At 41.3% G+C, this 20,415-nt stretch overlaps 1 protein-coding gene and 1 pseudogene across 1 annotated transcript in view; both read right to left on the bottom strand.

Moving 5' to 3' along the window:
• Window positions 1–7,613: 7,613 nt before the first annotated feature.
• LOC141171909 (uncharacterized) overlaps window positions 7,614–20,415 on the bottom strand; it is a 79,551-nt pseudogene continuing 66,749 nt past the window's right edge.
• The window catches only part of LOC141171908 (gastrula zinc finger protein XlCGF66.1-like), a 28,120-nt gene continuing 26,218 nt past the window's right edge, over window positions 18,514–20,415 (bottom strand). Inside the window, exon 6 of the mRNA XM_073655557.1 lies at window positions 18,514–18,669. Coding sequence (XP_073511658.1) covers window positions 18,574–18,669 — 96 coding nt within the window. The 3' untranslated portion in view covers window positions 18,514–18,573. The remainder of the gene's footprint in view (window positions 18,670–20,415) is intronic.

Genomic DNA, 20,415 nt, shown 5'->3' on the forward strand with positions numbered 1-20,415 from the left:
GCTCTTTGCAGTTGTATATATTTCCATCTGTGCTCTTTCCAGTTGTATATATTTCCATCTGTGTTCTTTGCACTTGTATATATTTCCATCTGTGCTCTTTGCAGTTGAATATATTTCCATCTGTGCTCTTTGCAGTTGTATATATTTCCATCTGTGTTCTTTGCAGTTGTATATATTTCCATCTGTGCTCTTTCCAGTTGTATATATTTCCATCTGTGCTCTTTGCAGTTGTATATATTTCCATCTGTGTTCTTTGCAGTTGTATATATTTCCATCTGTGCTCTTTGCAGTTGAATATATTTCCATCTGTGCTCTTTGCAGTTGAATAGATTTCCATCTGTGCTCTTTGCAGTTGTATATATTTCCATCTGTGCTCTTTCCACTTGTATATATTTCCATCTGTGTTCTTTGCAGTTGTATATATTTCCATCTGTGCTCTTTCCAGTTGTATATATTTCCATCTGTGTTCTTTGCACTTGTATATATTTCCATCTGTGCTCTTTGCAGTAGTATATATTTCCATCTGTGCTCTTTGCAGTTGAATATACTTCCATCTGTGCTCTTTGCAGTTGTATATATTTCCATCTGTGTTCTTTGCAGTTGTATATATTTCCATCTGTGTTCTTTGCAGTTGTATATATTTCCATCTCTGTTCTTTGCAGTTGTATATATTTCCATCTGTGTTCTTTGCAGTTGTATATATTTCCATCCGTGCTCTTTGCAGTAGTATATATTTTCATCTGTGCTCTTTGCAGTTGTATATATTTCCATCTGTGCTCTTTGCAGTAGTATATATTTCCATCTGTGTTTTTTGCACTTGTATATATTTCCATCTGTGCTCTTTGCAGTAGTATATATTTCCATCTGTGTTCTTTGCACTTGTATATATTTCCATCTGTGTTCTTTGCAGTTGTATATATTTCCATCTGTGCTCTTTGCAGTTGTATATATTTCCATCTGTGCTCTTTGCAGTAGTATATATTTCCATCTGTGTTCTTTGCACTTGTATACATTTCCATCTGTGCTCTTTGCAGTAGTATATATTTCCATCTGTGTTCTTTGCACTTGTATATATTTCCATCTGTGTTCTTTGCAGTTGTATATGTTTCCATCTGTGCTCTTTGCAGTTGTATATATTTCCATCTGTGTTCTTTGCAGTTGTATATATTTCCATCTGTGCTCTTTGCAGTAGTATATATTTCCATCTGTGTTCTTTGCAGTTGTATATATTTCCATCTGTGCTCTTTGCAGTTGTATATATTTCCATCTGTGCTCTTTCCAGTTGTATATATTCCCATCTGTGTTCTTTGCAGTTGTATATATTTCCATCTGTGCTCTTTGCAGTTGAATATATTTCCATCTGTGCTCTTTGCAGTTGTATATATTTCCATCTGTGTTCTTTGCAGTTGTATATATTTCCATCTGTGCTCTTTGCAGTTGAATATATTTCCATCTGTGCTCTTTGCAGTTGTATATATTTCCATCTGTGCTCTTTCCAGTTGTATATATTTCCATCTGTGCTCTTTCCAGTTGTATATATTTCCATCTGTGTTCTTTCCAGTTGTATATATTTCCATCTGTGTTCTTTCCAGTTGTATATATTTCCATCTGTGCTCTTTCCAGTTGTATATATTTCCATCTGTGTTCTTTGCAGTAGTATATATTTCCATCTGTGTTCTTTGCAGTAGTATATATTTCCATCTGTGTTCTTTGCACTTGTATATATTTCCATCTGTGTTCTTTGCAGTAGTATATATTTTCATATGTGCTCTTTGCAGTAGTATATATTTCCATCTGTGTTCTTTGCAGTTGTATATATTTCCATCTGTGTTCTTTGCAGTAGTATATATTTCCATCTGTGTTCTTTGCACTTGTATATATTTCCATCTGTGTTCTTTGCAGTAGTATATATTTTCATCTGTGCTCTTTGCAGTAGTATATATTTTCATCTGTGCTCTTTGCAGTTGTATATATTTCCATCTGTGCTCTTTGCAGTTGTATATATTTCCATCTGTGTTCTTTGCAGTAGTATATATTTCCATCTGTGTTCTTTGCAGTTGTATATATTTCCATCTGTGTTCTTTGCAGTAGTATATATTTTCATCTGTGCTCTTTGCAGTAGTATATATTTCCATCTGTGCTCTTTGCAGTTGTATATATTTCCATCTGTGTTCTTTGCAGGAGTATATATTCCCATCTGTGTTCTTTGCAGTTGTATATATTTCCATCTGTGCTCTTTGCAGTTGAATATATTTCCATCTGTGTTCTTTGCAGTTGTATATATTTCCATCTGTGTTCTTTGCAGGAGTATATATTCCCATCTGTGTTCTTTGCAGTTGTATATATTTCCATCTGTGCTCTTTGCAGTTGTATATATTTCCATCTGTGTTCTTTGCAGTTGTATATATTTCCATCTGTGTTCTTTGCAGTAGTATATATTTTCATCTGTGCTCTTTGCAGTAGTATATATTTCCATCTGTGCTCTTTGCAGTTGTATATATTTCCATCTGTGCTCTTTGCAGTTGTATATATTTCCATCTGTGTTCTTTGCAGGAGTATATATTCCCATCTGTGTTCTTTCCAGTTGTATATATTTCCATCTGTGCTCTTTTCAGTTGTATATATTTCCATCTGTGCTCTTTGCAGTTGTATATATTTCCATCTGTGCTCTTTCCAGTTGTACATATTTCCATCTGTGCTCTTTGCAGTTGTATATATTTCCATCTGTGCTCTTTGCAGTAGTATATATTTCCATCTGTGCTCTTTCCAGTTGTACATATTTCCATCTGTGCTCTTTGCAGTTGTATATATTTCCATCTGTGCTCTTTGCAGTTGTATATATTTCCATCTGTGCTCTTTCCAGTTGTATATATTTTCATCTGTGCTCTTTGCAGTTGTATATATTTCCATCTGTGCTCTTTCCAGTTGTATATATTTCCATCTGTGTTCTTTCCAGTTGTATATATTTTCATCTGTGCTCTTTGCAGTTGTATATATTTCCATCTGTGCTCTTTCCAGTTGTATATATTTCCATCTGTGTTCTTTGCACTTGTATATATTTCCATCTGTGCTCTTTGCAGTTGAATATATTTCCATCTGTGCTCTTTGCAGTTGTATATATTTCCATCTGTGTTCTTTGCAGTTGTATATATTTCCATCTGTGCTCTTTCCAGTTGTATATATTTCCATCTGTGCTCTTTGCAGTTGTATATATTTCCATCTGTGTTCTTTGCAGTTGTATATATTTCCATCTGTGCTCTTTGCAGTTGAATATATTTCCATCTGTGCTCTTTGCAGTTGAATATATTTCCATCTGTGCTCTTTGCAGTTGTATATATTTCCATCTGTGCTCTTTCCAGTTGTATATATTTCCATCTGTGTTCTTTGCAGTTGTATATATTTCCATCTGTGCTCTTTCCAGTTGTATATATTTCCATCTGTGTTCTTTGCACTTGTATATATTTCCATCTGTGCTCTTTGCAGTAGTATATATTTCCATCTGTGCTCTTTGCAGTTGTATATATTTCCATCTGTGTTCTTTCCAGTTGTATATATTTCCATCTGTGCTCTTTCCAGTTGTATATATTTCCATCTGTGTTCTTTCCAGTTGTATATATTTCCATCTGTGCTCTTTCCAGTAGTATATATTTCCATCTGTGTTCTTTGCAGTAGTATATATTTCCATCTGTGTTCTTTCCAGTTGTATATATTTTCATCTGTGCTCTTTCCAGTTGTATATATTTCCATCTGTGTTCTTTGCAGTTGTATATATTTCCATCTGTGTTCTTTGCAGTAGTATATATTTCCATCTGTGTTCTTTGCAGTTGTATATATTTCCATCTGTGTTCTTTCCAGTAGTATATATTTCCATCTGTGCTCTTTCCAGTTGTATATATTTCCATCTGTGTTCTTTCCAGTTGTATATATTTCCATCTGTGCTCTTTCCAGTTGTATATATTTCCATCTGTGTTCTTTCCAGTTGTATATATTTCCATCTGTGTTCTTTCCAGTTGTATATATTTCCATCTGTGCTCTTTCCAGTTGTATATATTTCCATCTGTGTTCTTTCCAGTAGTATATATTTCCATCTGTGTTCTTTCCAGTTGTATATATTTCCATCTGTGTTCTTTCCAGTAGTATATATTTCCATCTGTGTTCTTTCCAGTTGTATATATTTCCATCTGTGCTCTTTCCAGTAGTATATATTTCCATCTGTGTTCTTTGCAGTAGTATATATTTCCATCTGTGTTCTTTCCAGTTGTATATATTTTCATCTGTGCTCTTTCCAGTTGTATATATTTCCATCTGTGTTCTTTGCAGTTGTATATATTTCCATCTGTGTTCTTTGCAGTAGTATATATTTCCATCTGTGTTCTTTGCAGTTGTATATATTTCCATCTGTGTTCTTTGCACTTGCATATATTTCCATCTGTGTCTATTGCAGTAGTGTAGACGGCCGGTCCATTGGATCGATGGCTTCTGTTGTTTTACAATTATTCACATTCATTCCACTCCCCAGTTGAAGCATTCAGTTACATTGTCGGCCATGTCTGCTGCATTGGTAGCAATGGTTCGTCACCCAGGACTGCGGGACCGGTAGTTCCACAGCAATTCCAGTATGGTGCTGGCAGATCCATCCATCCAGGTCGCCGGTATAGTTTGCTTTTTATACAGAATGTTTTAAGGCATTTTTATTACTTACTGCAAAGTCAAAAGTTTCCATCCATTTCATTAGTATTTGCTTTATACTATATCTTAGCCCCTTCCTAGGCTATTAATATCAGTCCCCAGTTGCCTGCATAGCTTTTGCTAGCTGTTAAAATAGGGGGACCCCAAGTCATTTATTTGGGGGGGTCCCCCATTTTAATAGCTAGTAAAGGCTAGGTATTCAGCTGGGGGCTGATATTAGTAGCCTGGGAAGCTCCGTGGGTATTACCCCCTTCCCAGGCTTCAAACATCCACCCCAGCTGTCCGCTTACCCTCTGTTAGACTATAAAATTACGGGGAACCCCACGCCAATTTTTTAAATAAATTCTTTAACAATAAATGACAAGAACAGTAACCAACACTGTCGCTGTACTAATTATATATATGACTGACATCTTTCTATTTATCTATTCTATGTGTATAGCTATTCTTTCTATTCTAAATTGTCGGAGAATTCATCAGCTGCTTACAAAGAGACGGGTGCAGTGCGATTTTTTTCACGCACCCATTGACTTGCATTGGTGAGTCTCGCCCAAGATACGTCGCAAATCGCTACAATTTTTTCTCAGCCCGATTTCAGCTGAGAAAAAAAAATCGCAGATGAGATGTCAGTCATTCATTGGTCTGAGTGCAATCCGATTTTTTATCGTATTGCACTAGTCTGCTTTTCTCACAGATGAGTAAGAGTCTTAAGGGTGCGTTCTGCACCAGAAACACTGCACGTCACAGCCAAGCATCCACTGTGCTCTTTCCCAACGAAAGCAGAGAGGGAAAGTGCGCGGTGGATGTCGGGCTGTGACGGGCAGTGACCCCCCGCCCACAGCCCATCAATCAAGGGGGAGCGCGTCACTTGCTCACGCTCGACTGCAGCCGGAACTTGATGTGACACCAGCGGATGTTGGAGCCGGCTGCAGCCGGGGTCACGTGATGCCTGGTGAGCGGCCAGCGATAGTGCCGCTCACAGGCAATAAAGAAAAAGCAAGGTATTTACAAAAAGACTTGTTGCCACAATTTAAATCAATGGGGGCAATGTTAATAGTAGTGGACAACCAACCAAGGTCTGGAGGGAGGTCGAAAGGTATCTTTTGGTAGCTAGTGACCGGCCCAAAAGAGTTGCTAAACGCAGACATAGGAAGGCTCCTATCTTTAGTGTGGGGGATTTTGTGTGTTTGTCCTCAAAAAATCTGGGCTTAAAAATCACATCTAGAAAGTTTGCACCTAAATTTGTAGGTCCTTATAAAATTATTAAAATCCTGTGACAGTTAAGTTGCAACTTTCTATTGCCTGGAAAATCAATAATTCTTTCCATTCTTCTCCTTTAAAAAAAAATTGAAGGGACCTGAAGACATAATTGAGGTGGATTTGGAAGGGTATCGGGAGTATGAGGTACGGCGAGTTCTTGGTTCCAGGTGGGTCAGGTACCATCTGTATTATCTCATTAAGTAGAAAGATTATGGTCCTTAAGATAATTCCTAAGTTAATTCGGGGGATCTTCATGCAATCAGATAGACAGATTATTGGGTGGGGCTGGAGAAAACCCAGTGATCATAGTACACATTGGTACCAATGACAGAGTTAGAGGGAGGTGGAAGGTCTTTAAAAATAATTACAGGGAATTAGGAGAGAAGCTGAAGTACAGGTGGTGTTTTCAGAAATATTGCTGATTCCACTACGTCACTAGAAAGTCAGAGGGAGCTTAAAGAGATAATTAAGTGGCAGGAAGAAAGGGTCTGGGTTCATGAAGAACTTGGCTAACTGTTCTGTCGGCTACAGGCTCTACCGTAGGGACGGGCTGCACCTCAATGGGGAGGGTGCAGCTGTGCTGGTCAGATGGATGGAGGATCTTTCAAACTAGGATCTGGGGGGTGGAGGGTAGCTGTGCAAATAAGGGGGTAGAATAGACAGTGAGACAGTAGGTGTCAATGAGGATTTAGGGGGGCTGGGACATTAAAGGAAAGTAAGGAGAAGTAGCAGTAATAAATGTGCTAATAGTATTATATGTCTGCAGGCAAATGCAAGAAGTCTTGAAAACAAAATGAATGAATTAGAGACTCTTATGTCAGCCACAGATTACGATGTGGTGGGCATTACAGAAACCTGACTGGATGAAATCCATGACTGGGTGACAAACATAGAGGGTTACACTACGTTCAAACGAATAGAAAAGAAAAATAAGTGGTGGGTATTTTTGTTAAAACCAACTTAAGACCTCGAGTTCAATGACGACATGGTAGGGGCGTGGAGGAGCTTTGACAATGTAGAGCACACATGCCCAACTCTGGGTGATTATATCTGACCCGAGACACTAGAACCACCACACCTATGTGGGGCCATTATTCTTCATGGAAAGCTATGTGGGGCCCATTATACTGTATGGAAAGCTATGTAGGGCCCATTATACTGTATGGAGGACTATGTGGGGCCCATCATGCTGTAGGAGGATTACGTGGGGCCCATTATTCTGTATGGAGGACTATGTGGGGCCCATTATACTGTATGGAGGACTATGTGGGGCCATTATACTGTATGGAGGACTATGTGGGGCCCATCATGCTGTAGGAGGATTATGTGGGGCCCATTATTCTGTATGGAGGAGTATGTGGGGCCCATTATACTGTATACTGGTTGGCCCACGACTTTGTACAAGTTTTTCATTTTGGCCCTCTGCATGTTTTGAGTTTTACATCCCTGATGTAGAATCAGTATAGGTAAATGTACATGGACATGGCAATAATGGAAAGCTGCTAACTGGAGTTTGCTACAAGCCTCCTAATATAGCTGAACACGTAGAGGATGATATGCAGCAACAAATTAAAAAGGCAACAAAAACAAGTCATGGTGAAAAGTGTTGGCTCCCTTGAAATTGTTCCAGCAAATGAAGTAATTCTCCCAGAAAATTATTGCAATTACATGTTTTATTATACACGTTTATTTCCTTTGTGTGTATTGGAACAACACAAGAAAACAGAAAAAAAAGGCAAATTTAACATAATTTCACACAAAACCACATAAACTAAACCGGACAAAATTGTTGGCACCTTGCCAAAATTGTGGGTAAACAAATATGAAAATCACACCTAAAACCAGATAAAAAAGGGAGACGTTGATTCAATCTTTGCATTGTGTGCATACAGTATGTGTGCCACACTAGGCATGGAGAAAACAGAAAAAGGAGAAGAGAACTGTCTGAGGACTTGAGAACCAAAATTGTTGAAAAATATCAATAATTTCAAGGCTATAAGTCAATCTTCAAAGATCCGGATGTTCCTTTGTCCATGGTGCGCAACATAATCAATAAATTTACAACCAATACAGTCAAATATGGTGGAGGTTCAAAGATGTTTTAGGGTTGTTTTGCTGCCTCTGGCACTAGGTGCCTTGACTGTGTGCAAGGCATCATGAAATCTGAAGATTAGCAAAGGATTTTGGGCCACAATGTAGTACCTAGTGTGAGAAAGCTGGGTTTGCGTCCTAGGTCATGGGTCTTCCAGCATGACACTGACCCCACACATACTTCAAGAAGCACAGAGAAATGGATGGAAACAAAGTGCTGGAGAGTTCTGACCAGCAATGAATCTGGATCTAAATCCCATTGTACACCTGTTGAGAGAACTCCTCATCGGCTTATAAGAGAGTTAGGTCCGTGGTGGCGTTTTTAGTTGTGCAGCTAGGGCCTTTTTAGTCTGTAAAGAGACTAGTTGGGTGTAGTTGCGGCATTCTCCCCTGTGTGGGTTCTCCGGTGGCTATCAAAATGCGCTTTCCGGTTAAAACGTTTCCCACATTTTGAACATGAAAAAGGCTTCTCCCCTGTGTGAGTTCTCTGGTGCTTATCAAAATCCGATTTCTGGTTAAAACATTTTCCACATTCTGAACATGGAAAAGGCTTCTCCCCTGTGTGAGTTCTTTGATGTTTGTTAAGATTTGATTTTGATGCAAAATATTTCCCACATTCTGAACAGGAAAATGGCTTCTCTCCAGTGTGAGTTCTCTGATGTGCGATAAGATTTGATTTGTTTGCAAAACATTTCCCACATTCAGAGCATGAAAAAGGCTTCTCTCCTGTGTGAGTTCTCTGATGTGTGATAAGATTTGATTTGTTTGCAAAACATTTCCCACATTCTGAACATGAAAATGGCTTCTCCCCTGTGTGAGTTCTCTGATGTACGATAAGAGTTGATTTCTCTGTAAAATATTTCCCACAATCTGAACATGAAAAAGGCTTCTCCTCTGTGTGGGTTCTCTGGTGCTTAAGAAATTCAGATTTCTGGTTAAAACATTTTCCATATTCTGAACATGGAAAAGGCTTCTCCCCTCTGTGAGTTCTCTGATGTTTGTCAAGATTTAATTTTGTTGCAAAACATTTCCCACATTCTGAACATGAAAATGGCTTCTCCCCTGTGTGAGTTCTCTGATGTTTGTTAAGATTTGATTTCTCTGTAAAACATTTCCCACATTCTGAACATGAAAATGGCTTCTCCCCGGTGTGAATTCTCTCATGCCTAACAAGATCTGATTTCTGATTAATACATTTCCCACACTTTGAACAAGAAAATCTATTCTTCGCTGTGTGAATTTTTTGATGTTTAAGAAAATACTTTTTGAGAGGAAAACTAATTCTATATTCTGAACCTGAAAATGGAGTCTTTGCTTTAGGAGCAATTTGTTTGTTAATGCTTATTTTGTGACTTTGATTTTCCTTAGTAGTCCGTAATGAATCAGAAGACAGGACCTGTTTCAAAGGATCAGTTGACAGATCTTTGCTGTGAAGGGATGATGGTAAATCTGGAGTAATGGCATTCACTTCAATTGTATCCTGTGGGATTTCAAGATCATCCGATTTAGAAATTGAAGATGTCAGCAGTCCCTCTGAACTCCTGGTACAGTCATCTGCCAAAAATAAAACCAATTATTATTTTTTTTAATAAAAAATCCTTGAATTTTATATTTTTAAACAATTCTACTTAAACTGTCCGTAAAAAAGGCAAGTTATATAAAAAATTTAATTATTCACCAGGACAATGACCGTTTACAGTCTAACAGAAAACCTCATAGGATGAACCAGTAGAGCGTGGTGTTCAACTGTTTGTTCATTCTGTTTCTCTCATTTCACAAAAAAAACAAAACCCCACTCAGGTCCATCATCTGTCAGCAGAAAAACAGAGGCTAATAAAAACATTATTAGTGGCTCAAAGGTTCTTGAAAAGCAACATGGCTTCTATAAACCAATCCAGCAATATCTGCTCTCCAAAAGTCAGATCTCCCCTCGCTTCTGAGCCTTGAAGTGCACCCAAACCACATTTAGCATCCATGTATTTGGCATTACTATAATGAGAAGAACCCACTTAATTTACGCTGTGTTTGTCTCCTGGAGCACAATCTGGGCACTATGTGTTGAGCAATAAAATGTCATACTTGCAATTTTCACTCTCCAACATCCACTGCGGGCACAGGTGTGTCCCATCTCCTCTGGGATGTCTGCTTCTCCTCCTGCTTCGACTCCTGTGACATCTGCTTTTGTCACCAGGCACCACCTTATTCATTCAGCAGGCGGCGCTAGTGATAGAAGAGACATCCGAACCAGAAGCTCTGGGTGGTGCAGGCTCTGTCCAGCCACTAAGATTAGGGTGACTGGGACCAGTAGTACCATCCAGTCTGGCGGTATGGTTGTGTGTTCTGTCCAACTGAAGTAATCTGCTCCCTGCTTCAGCCAATTGGAAAGCACCGCACCCTACTAAAGCTGGAAGTATATTGCCGGAAGCTGCCAGATCCAGCCTTGTTCTCCTCTGGTTCAGTCCTCTGTGATCAGCTCCCGGCTTGTGTATTTGTTTCCGGTTGTGTCCTCGGCCCGTTTACGGACTACTCTTGTGTCTTCTGATTTTGTATTTTATCTGCCCTCCTGGTTCTGATCCGGCTACCTGACTATTCTTCTTCCCATCTCACTCCACAGAAAAGCAGGTAACACCGTGGCCCAAGCCTAGGGGTCTCTGTGTAAGTCCAGATTCATGTAGAGGGGTTAAAGGGTAATGAGCAAAGTAATTTGTGAAATCTGTAAATGGAGTAGTTAGTACAAAGCCTGTTTGCGGTAGCCATCTTTTGAGCTGCCAGGTGACCACGAACAGTGCCCCCAATACATTGTGTCTGCAAACTATTCCAGGAAAATCTGCATTCAAAGAGCTAAGTAGCGATCCTTCCCTTCTTAACCTGCCATGTGCCCAGACAGTAGTGTACAACCGTATATAGGGGATTGTCAGACTCAAGAAAAGTTTTAAAATGATTTGTAAGGTCCATTTGTTTACTATTATCATTTGAGAAGAATTAAAAAGTTATCACCATATAAAGTGACACACGTCAGATTTGAAAACTGGACCCTGATTAGGAACAAAAAACTGTCTGCGGGAAGAGGTTAAATCAGAGTATTTTGGGTACTAACTACTGTAGTCCCAATGTGAGTATAGACAATAACACATCTACTGAAATTATCAAACTCATCAGTCTTCATCAGCAAAAAATGAGTAACTAGTGGAGAAACCTCTCTGGGGTAATTAGAGTCTGGGGCTCGGTGGCTCTTCATCATCTAAACTATCGTAAGGGACAATATTTTCTGTCACATGAGTGTCAAGAAGAAATATTAGACATTTAAAGTGAAGTTTTTTACCATACTGCAGAGCTGAGGTGTCTTAAATTTAGATCTCGGGCATTTGGAAGAGGCAATGGAGAACTTTTTTTTTTTTTTTTAAAGACTACCAGGGAGACTCACAGACTCACATAATTGAGGCCGGCCGATCTCACTACAATCAAACTATCAAACAGAATAGACCTGTAACAAAAAATAATTTTTTTTTATTCAATGATACAGACTCAACAACAACAACATATGTATGAGGGGAGAGCCCCAACACTTAACTGGAGTTGCACTCATTTATGGTGGACAATTGGAGCTACTATGAGTCCTGACCGGAAGAGTAGAGAAAGTATTAGTGCCCCCATTTCAGGAGAGATTATTCAGTAATCTGAATTATTTAAGATTGAAAACAATGGAACTTATAACATGGAATGAATCCATGAAACCAGGGCTCGAGCCATGCCAACACATCTCCTGCAGGCGTGATGTACAGTACAGACCAAAAGTTTGGACACACCTTCTCATTTAAAGATTTTTCTGTATTTTCATGACTATGGAAATTGTACATTCACACTGAAGGTAACAAAACTATGAAATAACACATGTGGAATTATATACTTAACAAAAAAGTGTGAAACAACTGAAAATATGTCTCATATTCTAGTTTCTTCAAAGTAGCCACCTTTTGCTTTGATGACTGCTTTGCACACTCTTGGCATTCTCTTGATGAGCTTCAAGAGGTAGTCACCAGAAATGGTTTTCACTTCACAGGTGTGCCCTGTCAGGTTTAATAAGTGGGATTTCTTGCCTTATACAGTTATATGAAAAAGTTTGGGCACCCCTATTAATCTTAAGCTTAATGTTTTATAAAAATTGGTGTTTTTGCAACAGCTATTTCAGTTTGATATATGTAATAACTGTTGGACACAGTAATGTTTCTGCCTTGAAATGAGGTTTATTGTACTAACAGAAAATGTGCAATCTGCATTCAAACAAAATTTGACAGGTGCATAAGTATGGGCACCCTTATCATTTTCTTGTTTTAAATACTCCTACCTACTTTTTACTGACTTACTAAAGTCCTTTTTTTGGTTTTGTAACCTCATTGAGCTTTGAACTTCATAGCCAGGTGTATGCAATCATGAGAAAAGCTACTTAAAGTGGCCACTTGCAAGTTGTTCTTCTGTTTGAATCTCCTCTGAAGAGTGGCATCATGGGCTCCTCAAAACAACTGTCAAATGATCTGAAAACAAAGATTATTCAACATAGTTGTTCAGGGGAAGGATACAAAAAGCTGTCTCAGAGATTTAACCTGTCAGTTTCCACTGTGAGGAACATAGTAAGGAAATGGAAGAACACAGGGACAGTTCTTGTTAAGGCCAGAAGTGGCAGGCCAAGAAAAACATCAGAAAGGCAGAGAAGAAGAATGGTGAGATCAGTCAAGGACAATCCTCAGACCACCTCCAGAGAGCTACAGCATCAACTTGCTGCAGATGGTGTCACTATTCATCGGTCAACTATACAACGCACTTTGCACAAGGAGAAGCTGTATGGGAGAGTGATGCGAAAGAAGCCTTTTCTGCAAGCACGCCACAAACAGAGTCGGCTGAGGTATGCAAAAGCACATTTGGAGAAGCCAATTTCTGTTTGGAAGAAAGTCCTGTGGACTGATGAAACCAAGGATGAGTTGTTTGGTCATATAAAAAGGCGTTATGCATGGCGGCAAAAAAACACAGCATTCCAAGAAAAACACTTGCTACCCACAGTAAAATTTGGTGGAGGTTCCATCATGCTTTGGGGCTGTGTGGCCAATGCTGGCACCGGGAATCATGTTAAAGTTGAGGGACGCATGGATTCCACTCAGTATCAGCAGATTCTTGACAATAATGTTCAAGAATCAGTGACAAAGTTGAAGTTACGCAGGGGATGGATCTTTCAGCAAGACAATGATCCAAAACACCGCTCCAAATCTACTCAGGCATTCATGCAGAGGACCAATTACAATGTTCTGGAATGGCCATCCCAGTCCCCAGACCTGAATATCATTGAACATCTGTGGGATCATTTGAAGAGGGCTGTCCATGCTCGGCGACCATCAAACTTAACTGAACTGGAATTGTTTTGTAAAGAGGAATGGTCAAAAATACCTTCATCCAGGATCCAGGAACTCATTAAAAGCTACAGGAAGCGACTAGAGGCTGTTATTTTTGCAAAAGGAGGATCTACTAAATATTAATGTCACTTTTCTGGTGAGGTGCCCATACTTATGCACCGGTCAAATTTTGTTTGAATGCAGATTGCACATTTTCTGTTAGTGCAATAAACCTCATTTAAAGGCAGAAACATTACTGTGTCCAACAGTTATTACATATATCAAACTGAAATAGCTGTTGCAAAAACACCAATTTTTATAAAACATTAAGCTTAGGATTAATAGGGGTGCCCAAACTTTTTCATATAACTGTAAATGGGGTTGGGACCATCAGTTGTGTTGTGCAGAAGTCAGGTGGATACCCAGCTGATAGTCCTACTGAATAGGCTGTTAGAATTTGTATTATGGCAAGAAAAAAGCAGCTGAGTAAAGAAAAACGAGTGGCCATCATTACTTTAAGAAATTAAGGTCAGTCAGTGCGAAAAATTGGGAAAACTTTGAAAGTGTCCCCAAGTGCAGTTGCAAAAACCATCAAGCGCTACAAAGAAACTGGCTCACATGAGGACCACACCAGGAAAGGAAGACCAAGAGTCACCTCTGCTTCTGAGGATAAGTTTATCCGAGTCACCAGCCTCAGAAATCGCAGGTTAACAGCAGCTCAGATTAGAGACCAGGTCAATGCCACACAGAGTTCTAGCAGCAGACACATCTCTTCAACAACTGTTAAGAGGAGACTTTGTGCAGCAGGCCTTCATGGTAAAATAGCTGCTAGGAAACCACTGCTAAGGGCAGGCAACAAGCAGAAGAGACTTGTTTGGGCTAAAAAACACAAAGAATGGACATTAGACCAGTGGAAATCTGTGCTTTGGTCTGATGAGTCCAAATTTGAGATCTTTGGTTCCAACCACTGTGTCTTTGTGCAACGCAGAAAAGGTGAACGGATGGACTCTACATGCCTGGTTCCCACCGTGAAGCATGGAGGAGGAGGTGTGATGGTGTGGGGGTGCTTTGCTGGTGACACTGTTGGGGATTTATTCAAAATTGAAGGCATACTGAACCAGCATGGCTACCACAGCATCTTGCAGCGGCATGCTATTCCATCCGGTTTGCGTTTAGTTGGACCATCATTTATTTTTCAACAGGACAATGACCCCAAACACACCTCCAGGCTGTGTAAGGGCTATTTGACGAAGAAGAAGAGTGATGGGGTGCTACGCCAGATGACCTGGCCTCCACAGTCACCAGACCTGAACCCAATCGAGATGGTTTGGGGAGAGCTGGACCGCAGAGTGAAGGCAAAAGGGCCAACAAGTGCTAAGCATCTCTGGGAACTCCTTCAAGATTGTTGGAAGATCACTTCCGGTGACTACCTCTTGAAGCTCATCAAGAGAATGCCAAGAGTGTGCAAAGCAGTCATCAAAGCAAAAGGTGGCTACTTTGAAGAACCTAGAATATAAGACATATTTTCAGTTGTTTCACACTTTTTTATTAAGTATATAATTCCACATGTGTTAATTCATAGTTTTGATGCCTTCAGTGTGAATGTACAATTTTCATAGTCATGAAAATACAGAAAAATCTTTAAATGAGAAGGTGTGTCCAAACTATTGGTCTGTACTGTATATGTACACTGCTCAAAAAAGAAAGGGAACACTCAAATAACACATCCTAGATCTGAATGAATGAAATATTCTCATTGAATACTTTGTTCTGTACAAAGTTGAATGTGCTGACAACAAAAATCACACAAAAATCATCAATGGAAATCTAATTTCTTAACCAATGGAGGCCTGGATTTGGAGTCAACCCCAAAATTAAAGTGGAAAAACACACTACAGGCTGATCCAACTTTGATGTTCTTAAAACAAGTCAAAATGAGGCTCAGTATTGTGTGTGGCCTCCACGTGCCTGTATGACCTCCCTACAACGCCTGGGCATGCTCCTGATGAGGCTGAGTATTGTGTGTGGCCCCCACGTGCCTGTATGACCTCCCTACAGTGCCTGGGCATGCTCCTGATGAGGTTGCAGATGGTCTCCTGTGGGATCTCCCCCAGACCTGGACTAAAGCATCCGCCAACTCCTGGACAGTCTGTGGTGCAACGTGACGTTGGTGGATGAAGCGAGACATGATGTCCCAGATGTGCTCAATCGGATTCAGGTCTGGGGAACGGACGGGCCAGTCCATAGCTTCAATGCCTTCATCTTGCAGGAACTGCTGACACACTCCAGCCACATGAGGTCTGGCATTGTCCTGCATTAGGAGGAACCCAGGGCCAACCACACCAGCATATGGTCTCACAAGGGGTCTGAGGATCTCATCTTGGTACCTAATGGCAGTCAGGCGACCTCTGGCGAGCACATGGAGGGCTGTGCGGCCCTCCAAAGAAATGCCACCCCACACCATTACTGACCCACTGCCCACCCGGTCATGCTGAAGGATGGTGCAGGCAGCAGATAGCTCTCCACGGCGTCTCCAGACTCTGTCATGTCTGTCACATGTGCTCAGTGTGAACCTGCTTTCATCTGTGAAGAGCACAGGGCGCCAGTGGCGACTTTGCCAATCCTAGTGTTCTGTGACAAATGCCAAGCATCCTGCACGGAGCACAACCCCCATCTGTGGACGTCGGGCCCTCATACCACCCTCATGGAGTCGGTTTCTAACTGTTTGTGTAAACACATGCACATTTGTGGCCTGCTGGAGGTCATTTTGCAGGGCTCTGGCAGTGCTCCTCCTGTTCCTCCTTGCACAAAGGCGGAGGTAGCGGTCCTGCTGCTGGGTTGTTGCCCTCCTACGGCCTCCTCCACGTCTCCTGGTGTACTGGCCTGTTTCCTGGTAGCGCCTCCAGCCTCTGGACGCTACGCTGACCAACACAGCAAACCTTCTTGCCACAGCTCGCATTGATGTGCCATCCTGGATGAGCTGCACTACCTGAGCAACTTCTATGGGTTGTAGAGTCCGTCTCATGCTACCACGAGTGTGAAAGCACAACCAACATTCAAAAGTGACCAAAACATCAGCGAGAAAGCATTGGTACTGAGATGTGGTCTGTGGTCCCCACCTGCAGAACCACTCCTTTATTGAGTGTGTCTTGATAATTGCCAATAATTTCCATCTATTGTCTATTCCATTTGCACAACAGCATGTGAAATTGATTGTCAATCAGTGTTGCTTCCTAAGTGGACAGCTTGATTTCACGGAAGTTTGATTTATTTGGAGTTATATTCTGTTGTTTAAGTGTTCCATTTATTTTTTTGAGTAGTGTATATTACAGCCATCAGCCACAAACAGCTTTGAGATATATCACTGCACAGGTGTAATGTTTTTTATGTAGTTTATCACTATCCTGTTTGAAGTTAGTCGGTTTTTAAAGAAATTCAAAAGTCAGGATAAAGGGAACCTCTGTTGTTATTGTACAGAAATTCACGCTTGGTCCTCACTGCACATTTAATGTTATTGATCATAAAAGCGAGGTTTGGTCATAAAGACTGGACCGGGTCTTGTAGGGACCATATGAGCACATTCAGCAGCACAGAACAGAGAGAAGGTAGATTCATCTAATAAGATATCAGGGATCTAGGAAGCCAACAGCATCATTACCCTCCGCTTTCTCTTACAGGCTCATCATAAAATTTTTCTTCAAGTGATTTTCTAACTTGTCAGCACTTTCTACGTACGCTGTCATTTGGCTTTGTAGTTTACAGACTTGGGCAGGTTAGGGTCAGCATCATCTAATCCCAGGGGGTAGGTGGATCCTCCAGGTTGTAAGTTCTCTAGAAAAGGACTTTAAATACCCAAAGTCATTTGAACAGTTTTGGGTGGAGGATAACGTTGTGGTCTAGAGGCAAAATGGTGATCACACAATTGTGATATGGCCGAACTACACCACCGATAAGGCAGCCACCGCTGGTGACTGAGAAGAATCTGTGACTTCTCTGCATTTAGTGGTTACTACTCACCTGGGTAGTCATATGTAGGAATCTCCTCCTTACACCGCTCATCACCCCTCACATATGTCTCTGTACTATGATTATGGGTCAGATCTTCACCCTGAAAAGAATATTGTAAAAGTCACAGACAGATGGAGAAGTCACATCTATGATCAGCTCTAATTCTGCCATTTCCACCGTTCTCATTACACAAGTATAAAACATATAATACTGGTGGATAAAACAAACACACACAAAGATAGAATCCGGCACTCAAAATTGCAGAAAGTGTAATTTTAATTGTATAGTTAATAGTGCAACAGGAATATAAGCAGAGCAATCCACATAAATGTAACGTTTCGGTCGTTAAACCATGACCTTCATCAGACGGATTGCTAGTGAAGCAGGACACCAGGAGTAAGCAGCGCTAGGGAACATGGGCATATAATGCCAAGTGGAAAGGCGTTACTACTGGTGGATAAAACAAGACCTTCACAGCCATCTACACATCATAGGTGAGATCTCATGACTAGAGATGAGTGAATGTTTCAATATTTGGTTTGGATTACAATTGTCGAATTTGCAATATTCGCTGATTTATTCGTCTGACATTCGCCGAACATTACCGAACGTCATTGGATTCAATGGGGGGGGGGAAACAAACACATAAACAACATCTTCAAACGGGCCCAAAAGCTGCCAAAACACATCAAGCTAGGGGTCGACACCAGGAAAGTGCTATCAAGGAGTACAAGTAGTATAATAATTATTATTATTTATTATTATAGCGACATTTATTCCGTGGCGCTTTACATGTGAAAAGCAGTCACCGACTAGTACAAGAGGAGAGAGGACCCTGCCAGCGAGGGCGCACAATCTACAAGGGATGGGTGAGGATACAGTAGGTCAGGGTACAGCTGGTCGTGCAGCGGTATGGTGGAGCGAGGGTTACCGCAGATTGTACGCTTGCCAGAAGAAATGCGTCTTCAGCTTTGTAAAGATCTGAGGTTCTGGGTTGTAAGTAATCACCTAGGCAGGTTAACGATGCAACAATATTTTATTAATCACAGCCATGGTAATAAAGCAATTCCATGTAAATGGCCAAAATACAGTTCTGTCAGTCCTTAAGTTTCCACCCGGAATCAGTAGTTCCACTAACTTTGTATCAGGCCACTCTCACTGTCTCCCAAGTTTTGGTTGGCCCACAGATTTCGTATCTCCAGCCAGTAGAGTATGTAGTCCCAGTCCACGATCCTCCATACTGCAAATAAAACGATGGAAACACAGGTATCCCGAAGCAACAATCCTTTAAGAAAGTTAATCCAAACGACAGATCCCACAATGGTAACATGTTTATCCATCCATCCTTCCAAGTCCTGAATCTCCATCCTCTTGCTTCAATGTCCTTCCACAATCTATTCACTAAAGCATGTCTCTCCTCTCCTTCACTAGTCACAGTCCCCTCCCAGCTCAGAAGTGATGACACCCTTCCCCTTAAGCATTTACTGTTAGCTAAAACAATGAAGAATATTCTAGAAGCCTTCATCTGAGCCTGCCTGTAAGGCTCCACTGTGTCTACAATCTACACTCACATAATGAGATTATTGGCTGCTGAAACAATGGACTACTGAGATAAATATGAGATTAGTGGAATGCTGGACATTTTACAAGTGAATCTTACATACTGACAAGTAAGCAGAACTATATAAAACATAACAAGTAAATCGCTAATAAAACACAATAATAATATTGACGAAAATGGTGGTCCGTGCTGGAAAAGTATCATAGTCTTTAGTAAGTGGGCAGCTTCTCACAATCTTCCTTTTCAAGGTTTCCACGGTAGGCGAGAGTCTGATGTGTTGGGGTACAGAGTTACACAGCAGGGGAGATGCACAAGACAAATCTTGTATGCGATTGTGGCAAGAAGAGATAAGAGGGAAGTAGAGAAGGAGATCTTGGAAGGATGGGAGGTTGCGTGCAGATAAGTACAGGGAGACTAGGTCACAAATGCATGGAGGAGACACATTTTGGATGGCTTGGTATGCCAAAGTTTGGCTTTTCAACTAGAGTCTCTGGTCAACGGGGAGCCAGTGCAAGAATTGCCAGAGGGGAGAAGCCGGGGAATAGCAGGGTGACAGGTGGATTAGTCGACCAGCACAGTTTAGGATAGTTTGGAGGGGTGCGAAAGTGGTAGAAGGGAGGCCACAGAGCAGGAGTTTGCAGTATTTCAGGCAGGAGATGATGAGGGAATGCACTGGTGTTTAGGTAGATTCATGGTTGAGGAATGTGAGGTGTTATGGTTAATTTTTATATCTAGATTCATTATTAATTTAGAAAAACAATTATTTTTTTGCTATGTCTGAAGTCTGCTTAAGTGTTTAAGACTTACATTGTGGAATGTCTAACTAAGATGTTGCATCGGCGTCTCTGCCTCCTGCTAGGCAGAGACGCCGTCCCTCTCACCTTCCTGTTCAGCGCGCGGCGTCCTCCAGCGCTCCTTCCCTCGCTGCTGCCGGCGCGCGCTCCTTCCCGGGCACTGTGCTTAGGGCGCGCGCGCGCTCCCCCTCTCTTAAAGGGGCCGCGCGCGTCGTCCTAAGGAGTCCCCGGCCAATTGCCGGAGGACTTCCCATATATAAGGCACCTCCTCCAAAATGGAGGTGCCGAGCAAAGTTTTTTGCACTGTGTCTGATCTGTGCTTCAGCCCTCAGGTCCCGCTGCTAGCCTGACTTCTTGTCCTGCCTGCCAGCCTGTTATCTGCCCGTTACCTGCCGAGCCTGCCAGCCTGCTCACCAGGAGCGCTCACCTGTTACCAGCCTGTTAACTGCCTTGGCTATCTGTCCGCTCACCTGGGAGCATCCGCCTGCCTTGTCTGTCAGACCGCTCACCTGGGAGCGCCCACCAGTTACCTGCCAGTTACCAGCCTCGTCTGTCTGCCCGCTCACCTGGGAGCACCCGCCTGTTACCTGCCTCGTCTGTCTGTCCACTCACCTGGGAGCGCCCACCAGTT

Source organism: Phyllobates terribilis, unplaced genomic scaffold (assembly GCF_046119375.1).
Source record: "Phyllobates terribilis strain yellow unplaced genomic scaffold, ASM4611937v1 Scaffold_12__6_contigs__length_324123572, whole genome shotgun sequence".
Lineage (NCBI taxonomy): Eukaryota > Metazoa > Chordata > Amphibia > Anura > Dendrobatidae > Phyllobates > Phyllobates terribilis.